Source organism: Oncorhynchus clarkii, chromosome 12, assembly GCF_045791955.1.
Source record: "Oncorhynchus clarkii lewisi isolate Uvic-CL-2024 chromosome 12, UVic_Ocla_1.0, whole genome shotgun sequence".
NCBI classification, from domain to species: Eukaryota; Metazoa; Chordata; class Actinopteri; order Salmoniformes; family Salmonidae; genus Oncorhynchus; species Oncorhynchus clarkii.
This window is the reverse complement of record NC_092158.1, coordinates 31,065,092-31,084,489: the sequence shown is the minus strand read 5'-3', so window position 1 is coordinate 31,084,489 and position 19,398 is coordinate 31,065,092. Positions and strand designations below refer to the sequence as shown.

The 19,398-nt window shown below is 43.3% G+C and overlaps 1 protein-coding gene across 1 annotated transcript; it reads right to left on the bottom strand.

The window, feature by feature from the left end:
- Positions 1 to 3,092: 3,092 nt before the first annotated feature.
- LOC139421987 (brain-specific homeobox/POU domain protein 3-like) lies at positions 3,093 to 6,023 on the bottom strand. The gene is made up of 2 exons (XM_071173128.1): positions 5,743 to 6,023; positions 3,093 to 5,142 (listed from the first exon to the last, which is right to left on the bottom strand). Exons 1-2 carry the CDS (start codon positions 5,860 to 5,862, stop codon positions 4,219 to 4,221), a joined length of 1,044 nt encoding a protein of 347 aa, XP_071029229.1. The 5' UTR covers positions 5,863 to 6,023; the 3' UTR covers positions 3,093 to 4,218.
- Positions 6,024 to 19,398: the final 13,375 nt, after the last annotated feature.

Genomic DNA, 19,398 nt, shown 5'->3' with positions numbered 1-19,398 from the left:
CCATATTATGGCAAAAACAGCTCAAACAAGCAGTCCATCATTACTTTAAGAAATGAAGGTCAGTCAATGCGGAACATTTCAAGAACTTTTCAAGTTTTTTCAAGTGCAGTTGCAAAAATCATCAAGCTCTATGATGAAACTGGCTCTCATGAGGACTGCCACAGGAAAGGAAGACCCACAGTGACCTATGCCACAGAGGATAAGTTCATTAGAGTTACCAGCCTCAGAAATGAAATCCCATATAAATTCTTCACAGAATTCAAGTAACAGACATCTCAACATCAATTGTTCAGAAGAAACTGCATGAATCATGCCTTCATTGTCAAATTGCTGCAAAGAAACCACTACTAAAGGACACCAATAATGAGAAGAGACTTGCTTGGGACAAGAAACACAAGAAATGGACATTAGACCTGTGGAAATCTTTCCTTTGATCTGATGAGTCCAAATATGAGATTTGTGAGTCTTTGTGAGATGGAGATTAGCTGAACAAATTATCTCTGCATGTGTGATTCCCACCGTGAAGCATAGAGGAGGAGGTGTGATGTGTGGGGGTGCTTTTCTGGTGACACTGTCAGTGATTTATTTCGAATTCAAGGCACACTTAACCAGCATGGCTTCCACATCATTCTGCAGCGATACGCAATCCCATATGGTTTGCACTTAGTGGGACTATCATTTATTTTTCAACATGACAATGACCCAACACACCTCCAGGCTGTGTAAGGGCTATTTGACCAAGAAGGAAAGTGATGGAGTGCTGCATCAGATGACCTGGTCTCCACAATCACAATCACTCATCCACAATGGTTTGGGATGAATTGGACCACTGAGTGAAGGAAAGCAGCCAACAAGTGCTCAGAATATGTGGGAACTCCTTCAAGACTGTTGGAAAAGCATTCTTCATGAAGCTGGTTGAGAGAATGCCAAGAGTGTGCAAAGCTGTCATCGAGGCAAAGGGTGGCTACTTTGAAGAATCTCAAATATAAAATATATTATGATTTGTTTAATACTTTTTTGGTTACTACATGATTCCATATGTGCTATTTCATAGTGTGGGTGTCTTCATTATTATCTTACAAAGTAGACAATTGTCAAAATAAAGAAAAACCCTTGAATGAGTACGTGTGTCCAAACTTTTGACTGGTACTGTATGTATGCATTTTTCATACATATTTTCCTTTATTATTTTCCGTAACCCTACCACCCTAATGGTCCCAACCTTGAGCTCAAACAAGTAGTGATTTATTTATGACGTAAATTAACATGAAGCCGATGAGTTTTGGCATTAAGGTGAAATTCGATTTCCTATTGGCTTATCACTACTTTTAGCCTACATTATTAGCTTATATATCAATAGATCGAGCCTACTGGTTAGGCCTTTTAGCCATCCATTTGTTGTATTTTAAGATATTAGACTACCAATGTGTTTTTTTTTTACCATTATTTGTGTTGTCACATTTCCTCATTCTCCCCATTCTATTTCTAAGTCCTCAGTGGTAACCCTCTTGATGTGTCACATCAAGAAGTTCCGTCCCGCTAACAGTAGCACAGCACCATACCAATTCTACAGTCTAATGGTTGTATTGAGTTGCTCCGAGAGAAAAGGACCCGGGCGCGTGTTGGACAACACAAGGCGGCAGTCCATTCAGCGAGAGGAGATCTCCTTCTTAATAAACACATACAAAAATCAATAGTATCATAACAGCTGATATTTATTATTCATTAATAACGAGTTTTACAGGCCTGAAACCATCTGCTGAACACAAGGGAGAGCACTGGAACCCCTAACATTTTCTGTACTGACAATCTCTGGCCCCTATCGGACTTCGGCATCCGGTTGAACTAGTTTGGACACATCTGGATTATATACACACACCTGTCTATCTGGAAAGGAGGTGTCAAAAATAAATTATAAACTGGGTGGTTCGATCGGATCCCCGATCGCTGATTGGCTGACATCTGTGGTATAACAGACCGTATAACACTGGTATGACAAAACGTTTATTTGTATTGCTCTAATTACGTTGGTAACTAGTTTATATAAGCAATAAGGCACTTCGTGGGTCTGTGATATATGGCCGATATACCACGGCTAAAAGATGTGTCCAGGCACTCTGCGTAAAGAAATGCCCTTAGCTGTGGTATATTGGCCATATACCGCACCCCTTCGTGCATTATTGCTTAATTAGAAGCTGATATTTATAATTGATTGATGTATTTATTAGCCAGATTATATTTACTTAAATTGTTGCAGTAATCTTTAAATCCTCAGCATTCCTCTAAATGTAGTTTTGCTTCAGAGTGACACAGTCAAGTATTATCGGCCTAAATCATATGCATCAACGAATAACTTATCTCTTAAAAATATTTAATGGTGTCATCCACAGTTTACCTAAATATTTGTTTTATGTTTGTAAATAATTAAAAGCGTATTTGGTCTGATGGCTTCCCGTTTTTTTTGTTATGAAACCCTTAAGGCCACAGTTTATGACAAGACTCGGTCTCATTCAAAGTTTTCTGAGGTGCGAGGAATAATAGTAACCATTTTTCAAAAGGTTCGAGTTTGTATTTTGCTTTTGGTACTAGGGAAAAGTGAAACGTAGGCAAATCATTTGGTAGTGATAATATTATAGGCCTAATCTAGACTCGATCATGTATTCCCTCCCCATTATGGCTTATTCTAAATGTTATTTCTCATTGAAACAAATCAATATAAACAAAATCTGAATCAGAATGTATCATAATATATTAATCATTGTTCAATATCGAATGGAATCATTCATACGCTCAATTGATTTGATCATTGACGTAGTCTTCATCAAGTTCTGCCCACCACCAAAATCAGAAACAGATTTAAATTGTACCACTCTAGAACTGGTCCGTCAACCTCCCATCACGAGAGTGTTCTCTCATTTCAAAGCACCAGCTGCTTTCCATTCTAGCAGACGAACAGACATCGAATGGAGATTGTTGATATATTTACCCCAAAATAACTTATAGGAGAAGATGAGGTAAAACGTGCATGGTTTATTTTAGTTTCTGTCGCTTACACAGACACATTAAAGCACATATTCACAAATATACGTTGTATTGTAAATAAATTAAGTTCAAATAAATAAATAGGTTAATAAAAAGAAACCTAACTAAGTAAAATTGTGAAAATATAAATAAGTGAACAATTGCTCATGTTTAAAATATCTACAAAGTGCATTGAACTCAGGGAATGTAATGTAACCATTATTTCCATCCATGGCCCAATAATGATAATAATAATAACACAAATAATTTCGTTTCCATGTGAGGACAGAAAAGGGCAGTTTTACAACGTAATTATTCTAAATCATTTGATTGTCAAAGCATCATTGCAGTGAAATTAGTACAGACATACACCATGTTTAGCCGACATATCTGTGAGTCATCTAATTCAACCATAACTTTGTGGGGAAAAAAACGAAAAACGAATAAACGATTATTTTTGTGTGTTTTATACTCATACAGTCCAAAATGACCATGAATGTGCCAACACTAGCGTAATGAGGTAGACACAGAGAAGTATACTGTGTATGTCCGCGTGTACGTGCGTTTGCCCGTGTGTATGCTCTCTTATTGCAATGCATTCAGATGGGTTTTTAGAACTATAAATTCACACATAACGCCCTACGAGTAAACCATGCAATGGATTACAGTAATACCCCCGTGTTACGGAGAGGCAACCATCTCTGAGACACATAATGATGACAACATTAAGCCCTAAGCATCTTCTGCAAACAACAACTTGACTATTAACATTTTTTTTTTAAATAACGAACTAGATGCGCTCTTCACACAAACAGGTGCAATGTATTCACAAAAATGTACAATGATAAATATAAAACAGTTATTCTGACTCAAGAGAATAATAACAAGTATTATTCGATTTCAATTTTTTTGTACAATAATTGCCATGAGTTAAGGGGTGGGTTTTCTCTTTTCCGCCTCAAGAGTATGATGACTTCGATCTCCTGTTTCACTGTTATTGTATTCGTCGATATGTTGAGTTTTAAATGTCAAAAGTTATAGCCTACGTTTTGCCCCGGGGGATATTGGTTTTCAAGTCTTTATCCAATTCAAAGGAGCGAAGCGCATCTTGTCTGCCAGCCTCGATTGGCCACATTAGCCGTGTGCCTATTTGTTTCTGATTTGTCTATTCGATTAAAGTTTTGCTCTGCCTTTGGCCTAGTGCGTTGCAGAGAACTTCATCCTTTTCTGCTTTTGCCTTTGATTGCAAAACCACACCCTGACCACGTTCTTTTTGAGGTCCAGTTTCTCGGCTATCGCTGCAATCTTCTCTGACGAGGGCCTTGGCTGCACGGCGAAATATGCCTCTAAAGAGCGCTTCTCCGGAGCAGCGATGGAGGTACGTTTTCTCTTCTTGTCTCCTCCGTTGAAAATCTCCGGCTTGGTCATTTTCTCCCGCTGCGCCCTCTCTGCCTCCTCCAGCCAAGCTTCCAGGATGGGTTTTAGGGCCACCATGTTATTATGAGACAAGGTGAGGGACTCGAACCGGCAAATCGTGCTCTGACTGAGGCAACCAACCCCGGGGATTTTAAGGTTCGCCAGGGCCGAGCCCACATCCGCCTGCGTCACCCCCAGCTTGATCCGCCTCTGCTTGAACCGCTCTGCGAAGGACTCCAGCTCCCTGGGGTCTGGCTCTGAGTCCCCCCCGCCGCCCAGTGAGGTGTGCGAACCCATGCTGTGGGGGTGCATGTTCATGGCCTGTTGGTGATGATGGTGGTGTTGCATGTGGTTGATTGCGGACATGTGGGCGTGCGGATGGGAGGCCGTGGAGCAGACGTCAGAGCCGGGCATTCCTCCCAGGGAGATGGACATGCCGGGGGTCAGGTGGTCCAGAAGGTCGCCATCTAGGCCCTGAGAGCCCTGATGATGTGGGTGGTGGTGGTGGTGCGAGGTGAGCACGGATGGGTGATGGAGGTGGGCCGAGGACGAGGTGGGGGTACAGGTCATGCTGGTCATGGTGGTCATGGTGTGGTAAGTCGCGTCTGGCTTGTAAGGATGGCTCTTTGCGATATCCACCGCTGCCAGCGCTTCAGCCCTCTGCAGTAAAGTCTCATCAAAGCCGGCAAAGATGTTGCCCTGCAGCTGTGCGATGGAGAGGAGCAGGGGAAGCAGAGAGGAGACAGGTTATTAATGCTGCCCAAACAGGCAGTTTGTTTTTAAAATGGAAATGCATTACGCAAGAGGTTTGAAATGTTTACATTTTGAGGAAAGACTATAAATTACATTATCCACAATAAGCAATTTATCATCCATAATATCAAATCGTTAAGTTAATGTAATGTACATGACTATAAACCCAACTATTCATATGCCCAAATCCTCCACTGCACCATCACTTTTGATTATTCGTTAATAATGAATATTTCAAGCCTCTTCCATAATTTCTCTGCACCATGGAATGAGACGAATTTGACATGAGACTGACTGAAAACATTTTATTAACAATACCATATTGACAATGCATGGTTTTCGTGTAAATACAAAGCATTTAGCAAGTTGTTTTACCCAATTCCACATGTTCTATTCTCCACTCCAATTTATATTGATTATTGCATTGTTGGGTTTAGAGCTAGCAAGAAGGGCATTTCACTGTACTTGTGCACCTGGCATTAAAACGTTAAGGCTATGAGACTATACCTTTCATTCGTGATAATTGGATAATTTGAATGTCAAGTAACTCACCGAGTGAGTGGGCATGCATGCCCTCCGGATGGCCTCCGAGCTCGATTGAAGAGGCGTGTATTTCGGCTCGTGCAGTATGGGATGCATACTGAAAGGTTGTTTGCTGTTCATTGACATCATGATTGCAGAAGTTAGTGAGGGCCGTTTTCCGTCTTCCTCGTTTGGCTCCGTGTTGGTCCGTTGTCACTAGAAACGTCTCAGGATTAAACAAATTGATATAATTGTTGGTTGTTTGAGGGTGATGGTAGTGCTGCTAACGATGACAGGTTTAAACCTCCTGCCTGCTCCCCTGTAGGTCTCTTTCTATCCGTTCGGACTCCTCCGCTTTTGGCTTTAGTATGGATGCTACCTAGCAGCCACCTAAAATATAACGCTGTGTTACTGGCCCCGCCCCAACGGTGGGTCATCACCCCCTCCTTTCCCCATTGTCTCCAAATGTTATTGGGAATTGTGTATTTAACCACGCCTCTTGAGTGAAAACCACCACCCACTCCGAGGCGATGATTGGAAGTTTGATTTTGACAGGTGCAATGGCTGGTTCTCAGACCGACAACACGCTTTGTGCAGATTGCTGTGCTTTCTATTGGATCCGTTTACATTTATTCGTTGTCCTAATTTCTGTCATAACTTTGTAATAGGCTTTTTTTTCAATGAACATTCGATGGTCTAACGAATTTTTTTTGCCTTTGCTGAAACAAAAAAACTCCAAAGTGATACCTGAAATTAAATATAAATAATAGCCAGCAGTGAAATAACTCCAGTGAACAGTGGATTCAGACAAGCTTCTGTTAAAGTTAAATTATGAATTGATGGACGACCAAACAATAATCCTCCCTGACACTATTCCCTTTTCTTTTCTAGCAATTAATACATACATTAATCATGGTTAATTTACTTTGTGGTGCAAACCACAGTATGGGATCCCCAATTAAAGAATAAACAGGTCAGAATGGATATGAAGCACAGGGAGGATGATGAAATATGTACTGTTTTACCACAGGTGAACAGAGCAAGTGCTGTCAATCACAGCCTATATCAGCCAGGCTGAGGAGATAGTGATGGAGATGGACCACCACTCTAGGCATGGTTCCCCATGCCCCTGTCTGCCCCACCCTGTTGGGCAGGGCTTTCCTAGAAACTCCCATCACAGATGTGGGGCTGGGGGCTTTCTTCCTGACATTTTCTCTTATAAACATCATGTCAATGTTGAATAGTTATAGATTTTTTAGAAAGTTCTGGTTCCAATGGGTTGAGCCACCCAAAAGGTACAAATTGGATCTCTCCATCCGCAACATTTCAAGCCAGCTTACACTCACCCCCTTTAAACCCACTGCACAGCGACCCCAGCTGTCAAGCTGAGCCCAACTGCTCATCCGAGTCACCACTGTTACAGAAGTCACACGCTGCTTGCTAAGCAAGTACCACTTCCTCCTGAGATGGCTCACACTGAAACCAGGACCTCTGCCCTGCTTGCAGGGTTGTATAGGTCTCTTTATAAATGTGATCCGTTACAGTTACAAGTTACCTGTCCAAATTTGTATTCAGTAAGTTAACTACCCAAACTCAGTAACATAATCTGATTACTTTCAGTTACATTTAGATGACTTTCTTACTAAGAGTCATTAGAATACAAAAATACTTTAAAGTACTACTCAAGTAGTTTTTTGAGGTATCTGTACGTTAATTTACTATTTACATTTTTGCCAACTTTTACTTTTACTTCACTACCATTACTAAAGAAAATAATGTACTTTTTACTCCATACATTTACTCGTTACATGTTGACAGGAAAATGGTCCAATTCACACACTTATCAAGAGAACATCCCTGGTCATCTCTGCTGCCTCTGTTCTGGAGGACTCACTAAACACAAATGTTTTGTTTGTAAATTATGTCTGAGTGTTGGAGTGTGCCCCTGGCTATCTGTCTAAAAAAAGAAGACAATTGTGCTGTCTGGTTTGCTTAATATGAGTCATTTGAAATGGTTTATACTTTTACTTTTGATACTTAAGTACATTTTAGCACTTCCATTTACTTTTGATACTTATGTATATTTAAAACCAAATACTTTTAGACTTTTACTCAAGTAATATTTTGCTGGGTGACTTTCACCTTTACTTTTACTAGTCATTTCCTATTACTTTTACTCAAGTATGACAATTGAGTACTTTTTCCACCACTGATAATGATGAATATTAACAATTGAATGACATCTATTTTATACTTTACATATCTGGTCATATATTGATGTTGCATTTAACTTCATGGGTTAGGTATGTTTCTAACCCATTGCTTTCTCCTTCAATACAGATAATAATACGATTAGGATATCTTTACAATTAAAACCAAAGTCTGTCAGATTTCCAGTCATTACAATTGATTAAATACCCCTTGATCTTCAAGAATATGACTTGGAAACATTGATCAGAAAATGTATTTTACATGAAGATAACCGCAAACCTAAGGACTTATTAGCCTACTCTGTTGTTTATGTTTTTGTTGTCATGGAGGACTGATTGGGCCAATCACATCAAAGCAATGTTAAAATTATCGCCGGCCTATTGTGTACGTTTTTCTTGGTGACACTTTCATATCTCGATAATTTCAGCTGTTGAAGTCTAGCCTATTAAAAGTGTACAAGTTTGAGCAGGCATGTTAGGCCAGTGGAACAAATACTGAATCAGCACAAATTGGATTGAGCAATTAAAAGCCCCCACTCGTGGTCTTTTGAAATCAAACTTGTTTTTGACAGTATGTGGAGCACAACACCACAGAGTTTAGAAGAGAGGAATTCCCTCAAACTTGTATTCCGTGTAGGCTGGGATCCACACTATGCAGCAACACATTTTTCACTGGCTGTCCACGGGACGCAAAAACAATGATTGATAGGCACTTCTTTAATGAAATTGTTTGGTTACATAGGCTACATTTATACATTTGTAAACAGCCATTCACAACATCCACAATCCGTAAAGGCGGTATAATTGAGAGAGCCGCAGTGTGATTCACATCAATGCTATGTAGATATCAATAAAAGGCCAGGTGATATCTGTATCTCCTGTATGCTACAACATTGCTGTTGCCCTTACCTGCAAGCTTTAATGCCGTCCATGCCGTCCCTAGGAGGGGTGCGCCACTTGAGTGGGTTGAGTCACTGACATGGTCTTCCTGTCTGAGTTGGCGCCCCCCCTTGGGTTGTGTCGTGGTGGAGATCTTTGTGGGCTATACTCGGCCTTGTCTCAGGATGGTAAGTTGGTGGTTGAAGATATCCCTCTAGTGGTGTGGGGGCTGTGCTTTGGCAAAGTGGGTGGGGTTATATCCTGCCTGTTTGGCCCTGTCCGGAGGTATCATCTAGTGGGGCCACAGTGTCTCCTGACTCCTCCTGTCTCAGCCTCCAGTATTTATGCTGCAGTAGTTTATGTGACGGGGGGATAGGGTCAGTCTGTTATACAGTGGGGCAAAAAAGTATTTAGTCAGCCACCAATTGTGCAAGTTCTCCCACTTAAAAAGATGAGAGAGGCCTGTCATTTTCATCATAGGTACACTTCAACTATGACAGACAAAATGAGAAAAGAAATCCAGAAAATTACACTGTAGGAATTTTAACGAATTTATTTGCAAATTATGGTGGAAAATAAGTATTGGATCACCTACAAACAAGCAAGATTTCTGGCTCTCACAAACCTGTAACTTCTTCTTTAAGAGGCTCCTCTGTCCTCCACTCGTTACCTATATTAATGGCACCTGTTTGAACTTGTTATCAGTATAAAAGACACCTGTCCACAACCTCAAACAGTCACACTCCAAACTCCACTATGGCCAAGACCAAAGAGCTGTCAAAGGACCCCAGAAACAAAATTGTAGACCTGCACCAGGCTGGCAAGACTGAAAATTACAGGCCTCTCATCTTTTTAAGTGGGATAACTTGCACAATTGGTGGCTAACTAAATACTTTTTTGCTCCACTGTATATACATTTTATTTGATTTAATTCAGTTGGATGCATAATCTTTAGATACCAACAGTAGTCTCACCATTGGAAGACCTAGTTAGTACTGTAGCCTTCTGTAAAGGTTTTCCTCCTCTTCATCTGAAGAGGAGGTGTAGCAAGGATCGGACCAAGATGCGGCGTGGTAAGTGTCCATGGTTGTTTATTTAAAAACATAAACTGAACACTCAATGAATACAAAACAATAAACGTGAACAAAACCGAAACAGTACTGTGTGGCGAACAGACACGGAAACAATCACCCACAAAACAACAGTGAAACCCAGGCTACCTAAGTATGATTCTCAATCAGAGACAACTAACGACACCTGCCTCTGATTGAGAACCATACTAGGCCGAACACAGAAAACCAACCTAGAAACACAAAACATAGAATGCCCACCCAACTCACGTCCTGACCAACTAAAACAAACAAATAACACAAGAACTAGGGTCAGAATGTGACACCTTCAAAAACCTATTCCTGCTCATTTCCTGCAATCCATTAAACCCATTTGGTCTGTATGGTCTCTGACTTGTGGTCAGACTAGCTCAGGTGGAACAAACTTAAACTTGCACCTTTTTTCAATGCTGATTTGAATGTCATTGTGAAATATTTGTATTTACTTAACCTTTATTTAACTAGGCAAGTCAGGTAAGAACAAATTCTTATTTACAATGACGGCCTAGGAACAGTGGGTTAACTGTCTTGTTCAGGGAAAGGTGTCATCGTGTCTTTTTTACACACATACTTTCTGAATTTCAAAGTAATCTAAGAAGTAATCCTATAGTTTTTCAAAAGTATCTGTAATCCAAATACAATAGTTTTAGCTGGTAATGTAAAGGATTATAGTTGCAGTTTTTTTCTAGTCCATTACAAGTAAGGCAATCAGTTGCTCCCCAACCCTGCTTGCTAGCACACATGACCGGCCTCCTGAAGGGTCTTACCAGTCAGCGCCATGTGAAAAGCTAGCTATTTGCTGCCGCAAGTAGGGACACTACAGGCTGAGGAGTACGTTTCACACATCCACATGTGCTAAATTCACCCCTCAAACTGTAGAGCCGAGTCACGGCACCATTGTTACCGGATATCAAGTTAATCCAGAACATTTCAAACTAGCTGTGGAGTGAGCTTATGGTACATTCTTAACTCTCTTACTTTTGCATAGAAATTAAATGCTGAAACGGTAGTTTACAGTAATTCTAGTTACAGTTAGTGAAACAAGTGTCACAAAGTGCCATTTGATTCCAGGTACCAGTAGTGAAAGTGCAACAAGAAGTGTTACTATATTATTATAAATCAGCGTTGAAGCTTTATCAGGGTGTTGAGATAGCATGGTCGCTCTAACTGGGGATCTGAAACCCCAGGCGTGTTTTGTGTGTTTCTCTCTCTCTCTCTCTGTGTGTGTGTGTGTGTGTGTGTGTGTGTGTGCGTGTGTGTGTGTGTGTGTGTGTGTATGTGTGCATGCATGTGTGTATGTGTGTGTCAGTGAGACACAGAGGGAACTGTGAAACCCAAGCCCTGTCAAAGCGGAGGCCCCACAATAGGCGAAGGAGTCTCGTTGACTGTGAGTCAGAAACAGAAACCTGAGCATGGTGATGGTGTCGGGGTGCAGCAGGCTCAGGCTGCAGCCATTATTCCCCAGCAAACGCCTGGCTCTCCTCTCCTCAGTGGCAGGACCGCGGCACCCTCTCATCAAATATACATCAGCTCAACTGGGAGAGGCACTCCTCTGGGACAAACAGACAGATACTGTAGGCAGTGGACCGTGGGCTGCAGATGTAGCGGAGCAGACAGACGGACAGGGAGAGAGGGATAGACTGATGGACAATCAGAGAGAGTGAGTGACATAAAAGACAGAGAAACACACAGTAAATAAAAGATAAATTGATTGTCATAAAGAGCAGAGAAACAGGCATGCAGACAAGCAAACAAAGGAGACATACAGAAAGACACAGACATAGCGAGAGAGACAGACAGACAGACAGAAGAAAGGAAACAGGCATGCAGACAAGCAAACAGAAGAGACATACAGAAAGACACAGACATAGAGAGAGAGACAGACAGACAGACAGACAGACAGACAGACAGACAGAAAAAAAAAACTACACAAGAATGTGCACATTTAGAGTACCAGTCAAAAGTTTGGACACACCTACTTACTCAAGGTTTTTCTTTATTTTTTAAAACTATTTTCTACATTGTAGAATAATAGTGAAGGCATCAAAACTATGAAATAATACATATGGAATCAAAATAATACATATGGAACCAAAGAAGTGTTAAAAAAACAACTTTTATATTTTAGATTCTTCAAAGTAGCCACCCTTTGCCTTGAATACAGCTTTTACATAACAGTCTTGAAGGAGTTCCCACATATGCTGAGCACTTGTTGTCTGCTTTTCCTTCACTTTGCGGTCCAACTAATCTTTAGCCATCTCAATTGGGTTGAGGTCGGGTGATTGTGGAGTCCATGTCATCTGATGCACCACTCCATCACTCTCCTTCTTGGTCAAATAGCCCTTACACAGCCTGGAGGTGTGTTGAGTCATTGTCCTGTTGAAAAACAAATGATGAGTCCCTGTCACGACTTCCACCAAAGTTGTTTCCTCTCCTTGTTCGGGTGGCGTTCTGCGCTAGGCGTCACCAGTCTTCTAGCCATCCGGCTACTACCTAGTTCTAGTCTCCTGTGTCTGACTTCCCTGCCACCAATTATGCACCCCTTTACAGAATTCCATACCACCATATGGAGTCAGCAGGAGCAGGTACTCCTGGTATAGGGGTCGAGGAGCGCGTCCAGGAGCAAGCGGCGATAATCCACCATCTCGGCGCCGCCATGGACCGCGTTGTCCAAACCATGGACCGCTGGGAGAGACATGGAGTTCCTCCAGCACCTCCCCCAGCACAACCAAGGTCTCCACTACTCGCCTCCCCTTCACCCGGTCCAAGTGGAATTTGTCTCTCCCTTCCCCGGGAGTACGACAGGACGGCTGCACGCTGCCAGGGTTTCCTATTGCAGCTAGAGCTCTACCTGGCAACCGTCCACCCGGCTCCTTCGGGCCATGAGAGGGTGTCCGCCCTCGTCTCGTGTCTCTCAGGGAAAGCCCTGGAGTGGGCCAACGCCGTGTGGGGAGAAGGAGACGCGGCGCTGGACCATTTCGAGGATTTCATCTGCCGTTTCCGGGCAGTCTTCGACCACCCGCCCGATGGTAGAGTGGCGGGTGAACGTCTCTACCACCTGAGGCAGGGGACAAGGAGCATCCAGGAGTTCGCCATGGAATTCGGATCCTGGCCGCCGGCGCGGGATGGAGCGACAGGGCCCTGATCGACCACTATCGCTGCAGTTTGCGCGAAAAAGTCTGTTGGGAATTGGCCTGCAGGGACACCACCCTCACCTTCGACCAGCTGGTGGACCTGTCTATTCGGTTGGATAACCTGCTGGCTACCCGTGGACGTCTAGAGCGGGGTCTGTCGGATCGATACCCTAGCACCACCTCTCCAATGCCCATGGAGCTGGGAGGTGCTGTGCGCAGGGAGACCGGAGGAGGTTCCGTCTCGTGCACCATCTGTGACCGCAGAGGTCACATTGCTGGTCGGTGCCGGGTTGGTTCCTCTGGGGATCGAGGCAGTAGGCAGGGAACTCTGGTGTTCCCCCCATTCTCACCCAGAGCCCTCTGTTGCACACATGTTTTTGTATGTCACTTTTCCTGAATTTTCCCCGCATTCCCGGCATAAGGCGCTCGTCGATTCAGGTGCGGCTGGGAACTTTACAGACAAATTGTTCGCCCTTAGTTTAGAGATCCCCATTGTTCCCGTGGGTTTGACCGTCCCCGTTCACGCATTAGAAGGTCGACCCTTAGGGTCAGGGTTGATTAGGGAGGCCACCGCTCCCCTGGGCATGGTGATGCAGGGGGATCACAAGGAGAGAATCAGTCTCTTTCTTATTGGCTCTCCTGCGTTTCCCGTTGTGCTAGGCCTACCCTGGTTACCCAGTCACGACCACACTGTTTGGTGGCAACAGAGGGCTCTCACGGGGTGGTTGCGAGAGTGCTCGGGTAGATGTCTAGAGGTTTCCGGTGCTACTACGGTGGAGAGTCATCTCCTGGTAGACGCCGCACTTCACAGGAGTCACGTGTATCCCCTGTCACAGGTGGAGATGGCGGCTATGGAAACATATGTCTCCGAATCCCTACGTCAGGGGTACATTCGGTCCTCCACTTTACCCGCCTTCAAGAGTTTATTTTTTGTGAAGAAGAAGGAGGGAGGTCTGCGCCCGTGTATTGACTATCTAGGCCTTAACCAGATCACTGTTAGGTACAGTTACCCGCTGCCTCTCATAACCATAACCATGATTGAGTCAATGCACGGGGCATGCATCTTCACCAAACTAGATCTCAGGAGTGATTACAACCTGGTGCGTATCCGGGAGGGAGACGAGTGGAAGACGGCTTTCAGTACTACCACCACCACCACCACGAGTACCTCGCCATGCCGCACGGGTAGATGAATGCTCCATCAGTCTTCCAAGCCTTTGTAGACGAGATTTTCAGGGACCTGCACGGGCAGGGTGTAGTGGTGTATATTGATGACATTCTGATATACTCCGCTGCATGTGCCGAGCATGTGTCTCTGGTGCGCAAAGGTGTTTGGTCGACTGTTGGAGTATGACCTGTATGTCAAGGCTGAGAAATGCCTGTTCTTCCAACAGTCCGTCTCCTTCCTAGGGTACCGCATTTCCACCTCAGGGGTGGAGATGGAGAGTGAGAGCCATGCTCTCTCAGCGCTCGGGTACGCCACCAAAGCTCCGCCCCTGTACCTTCTTCTTGAGGAAGCTCAGCCCGGCGGAGCGAATCTATGATGTGGGGGATGGGAGCTGTTGGCTGTCGTAAAGGCCCTGAAGGGGTGGAGACATTAGCTTGAGGGGGCTCAACACTTTTCTCATCTGGCCTGACCACCGCATTCTGGAGTACATCCGGGCGGCGAGGAAACAGAACCCTCACCAGGCAATGTGGGCCATGTTTTTCACCCGTTTTGTTTTCACCCTCTCTTACAGACCAGGTTAACGGAACGCCAAGGCAGACATACTGTCCCGGCTGTATGACAGAGAGGAGCAGCCCATGGATCCCATCCCCATTCTCCCGGTATCCTGCCTGGTGGCACCGATTGTGTGGGAGCTGGACGTGGACAAAGCCCACTCCCCTCCAGTGTCCCGATGGGCGTCTGTACATTCCGTCTGCTGTCCGTGCCCGGCTGACCCTCCTCTGGTCATCCAGGCATCGGTCGGACGGTGCGCGGTCTTAGTGGGAAGTACTGGTGGCCCATTTTGGCTAAGGACATGAGGGTCTATGTTTCCTCCTGCTTGGTGTGCACCCAGTGTAAAGCTCGAGGGGAAACCTGCCCAGAGGTAAGCTCCACCCCTTACCCATTCCACAACGGCCGTGGTTGCACCTCTCAGTGGATTTCCTTACGGATCTTCCGACATAGGGTCTGATCGGGGTCTCCAGTTTACTTCAAGGGTCTGGAGGGTGTTCATGGAACATTTGGGGTCTCGATCAGCCTTTTCTCATGTTTTCACCCCGCGAGTAACGGATAGGTGGAGAGAGTGAACCAGGATGTGTGTAGGTTTCTGAGGTCTTATTGCCAGGACCGGCCGGGGGAGTGGGCGGCGTTCGTGCCCTGGGTAGAGATGGGGGGGGGGGTACTGTCACAACTTCCACACCGAAGTCGTTTCCTCGCCTCCACCGGTCTAATGTTAATTGCTTGTGTTTCTTGGTCCAAGCAAGTCTCTTATTATTATTAGTGTCTTTTAGTAGGGTTTCTTTTTAGCAATTCGACCATGAAGGCCTGATTCACACAGTCTCCTCTGAACAGTTGATGTTGAGATGTTACTTGAAATCATGAAGCATTTATTTTGGCTGCAATTTCTGAGGCTGGTAACTCAAATGAACTTATCCTCTGCAGCAGAGTTAACCTCTCTGGGATATTTGGGACGGTAGCGTCACACCTCAACAAGAGCCAGTGAAAGTGCAGGGCGCCAAATTCAAAACAACAGAAATCCCATAATTAAATTTCCTCAAACATACAAGTATTTCACACCATTTTAAAGATAAACATGTTGTAAATCCAGCCACAGTGTCCGATTTCAAAAAGGCTTTATGATGAAAGCACACCAAACGATTATGTTAGGTCAGCACCTGGTCACAGAAAAACACAGCCATTTTTCCAACCAAAGAGAGGAGTCACAAAAAGCAGAAATAGAGATAAAATTAATGTCACGTTCTGACCTTAGTTCTTTTGTTATGTCTTTGTTTTAGTATGGTCAGGGCGTGAGTTGGGTGGGTTGTCTATGTTCATTTTTCTATGTTGTGTTTTGGGTTTGGCTTGGTTTGTTTCTCAATCAGAGGCAGGTGTCGTTAGTTGTTTCTGATTGAGAATCATACTTAGGTAGCTTTTTCCCACCTGTGTTTCGTGGGTGATTGTTTCCTGTTTTGTTGTTTGTGTCACCATTCAGGACTGTTTCGGTTTTCGTTTCCATTCACTTATTTTTGTATTGAGTCGTGTTCAGTTATTATTAAAATATCATGGACACTTACCACGCTGCATATTGGTCCGTTCCTTGCTACTCCTCCTCAGAAGAGGAGGGGGAAAGCCGTTACAATTAATCACTAACCTTTGATGATCTTCATCAGATGACAGTCATAGGACTTCATGTTACACAATACATGTATATTTTGTTCGATAAAGTTCATATTTATATAAAAACATATCAGTTTACATTGGCGCGTTACGTTCAGTAGTTCCAAAACATCCGGTGATTTTGCAGAGAGCCACATCAATTTACCGAAATACTCATAATAAACATTGCTAAAAGATTCAAGTGTATGTGTATGCATGTCATTTTTAGATCCACTTCTCCTTAATGGGGCGGCAGGGTAGCCTAGTGGTTAGAGCGTTGGACTAGTAACCGGAAGGTTGACAAGGTACAAATCTGTCGTTCTGCCCCCGAACAGGCAGTTAAGTTAACCCACTGTTCCTAGGCCGTCATTGAAAATAAGAATTTGTTCTTAACTGACTTGCCTAGTTAAATTAAATAAATAAATAATAATAAATAATAATAATAATGCAACCGCTGTATCAGATTTCAAAAAAGCTTAATCGAAACAGCACACCATGCAATAATCTGAGTACAGCGCTCAGACAACAAAACAAGCCATACAGATATCATCCATGTTGTGGAGTCAGTAAAAGTTAGAAATAGCATTATGAATATTCACTTACCTTTGATGATCTTCATCAGAATGCACTCCCAGTTCCACAATAAATGTTTGATTTGTTCGATAAAGTCCATCATTTATGACCTTTTTGATTGCGCATTTAGTACTCAATCCAAATTCACGAGGCGCGGGCAAGTCCAGGCGAAAGTCTGTTATCTTCTGTCACAACACAACTGGAGGAAATTGAAATGCATTCCAGGTGACTACCTCATGAAGCTGGTTGAGAGATGCCAAGAGCGTGCAAAGCTGTCATAAAGGCAAAGGGTGGCTATTTTGAAGAATCTCAAATACAAAATATATTTAGATTTGTTTAACACTTGTTTTGGTTCCTACATGATTCCATATGTCTTATTTCATAGTTTGATGTCTTCACTATTATTCTACAATGTAGAAAATAGCAAAAATAAATACAAATCCTTGAATGAGTAGGTTTGTCCAAACTTTTGACTGGTACTGTATTTGTATTCTTTATGGATCCCCATTAGCTGCTGCCAAGTCATCCGCTACTCTTCCTGGTGTACAGCAAAATTGAGGCAGTTTGTACAATTTTAAAAACATTACAATACATTCACAGATTTCACAGCACACTGTGTGCACTCAGGCTCCTACTCCACCTCTACCACAGATATACAGTACAAAATCCATGTGTGCTTGTGTGTATAGTGTGTATGTTATCGTGTGTGTGTGTGTATGCATGTGTCTGTGCCTATGTTTGTGTAGCTTCACAGTCCCCGCTGTTCCATAAGGTGCATTTTTATCATTTTTTTAAATCTAAATTTACTGCTAGCATTAGCTACTTGATGTGGAATAAAGTTCCATGTAGTCATGGCTCTATGTAGTACTGTGTGCCTCCCATAGTCTGCTCTGGACAACGGGACTGTGAAGAGACCTCTTGTGGCATGTGTTGTGGGGTATGCATGGGTGTCCGAGCTGTGTGCCAGTAGTTCAAACAGACAGCTCGGTGCATTCAACATGTAAAAACCTCTCAATAATACCAGTAGTGAAGAAGTCAATCTCTCCTCCGCTTTGAGCCAGGAGAGATTTGATATGCATATCATTAATATTAGCTCTCTGTGTACATCCAAGGGCCAGCCGTGCTGCCCTGTTCTGAGCCAATTGCAATTTTCCTAAGTCCCTTTTTCTGGCACCTGACCATATGACTGAACAGTAGTCCAGGTCCGACAAAACTAGGGTCTGTATGACCTGCCTTGTTCATAGTGCTGTTAAGAAGGTAGAGCAGCACTTTATTATGGACAGACTTCTCCCCATCTTAGCTACTATTGTATCAATATGTTCTGACCATGACAGTTTACCTTCCAGGGTTAATCCAATCACTTTGTTCACCTCAACTTGCTCAATTTCCACATGATTTATTGCAAGATTTAGTTGAGGTTTAGGATTTAGTGAATGATTTGTCCCAAATACAATGCAGAAATATTTAGGACTAACTTATTCCTTGCCACCCATTCTGAAACTAACTGCAGCTCTTTGTTAAGTGTTGCTGTCATTTCAGTTGCTGTGGTAGCTGAAGTGTATAGTGTTGAGTCATCCGCATACCTAGACAAACTGGCTTTACTCAAAACCAGTGGCATGTCTTTTGTAAAGATTGAAAAAAGTAAGCTGCCCTGGGGAATTCCTGATTCTACCTGGATTATGTTGGAAATGCTTCCATTAAAGAACACCCTCTGTGTTCTGTTAGACAGGTAACTCGTTCTCCACAATATAGCAGGGGGTGTAAAGCCATAACACATACATTTTTCCAGCAGCAGACTATGACCGATAATGTCAATTGCCGCACTGAAGTCTAACAAAACAGCCCCCACAATCTTTTTGATCAGTCATTTGTATAAGTGCTGTGCTTATTGAATGTCCTTCACTATAAGCACGCTGAAAGTTTGTTGTCAATTTATTTACTGTAAAATGTCATTGTATCTGGTCAAACACAATTTTTTCCAGAAGTTTACTAAGGGTTGGTAACAGGCTGATTGGTAGGCTATTTGAGCCAGTAAAGGGGGCTTTACTTTTTTTAGGTAGCGGAATTACTTTTGCTTCCCTTCAAGCCTGGGGGCACACACTTTCTAGTAGGCTTAAATTGAAAATATGGCAAATAGGAGTGGCAATATCTTGCTCTCAGCTGTGAGTTGACTGTATAAATAACCCTTCTAACACCCATCACCTCTCAGCCCCACTGTCAACATCAGAGTGGCAGAGCTCAACACACTGTCACTGATGTTTGGGCAAATAAGCCTGAGGAGGTGGTTGACTGGTGCTAATTGAGTGTTTTCATCTATTAATTCTGGGGCTGGGAATTCTTTGTTTTGACAGCATGGTGGTTCCATGCCCAAAGGAATGTATCTGTGAGGATAGCTGTGGATTGGGGATTTATCTCTGCAC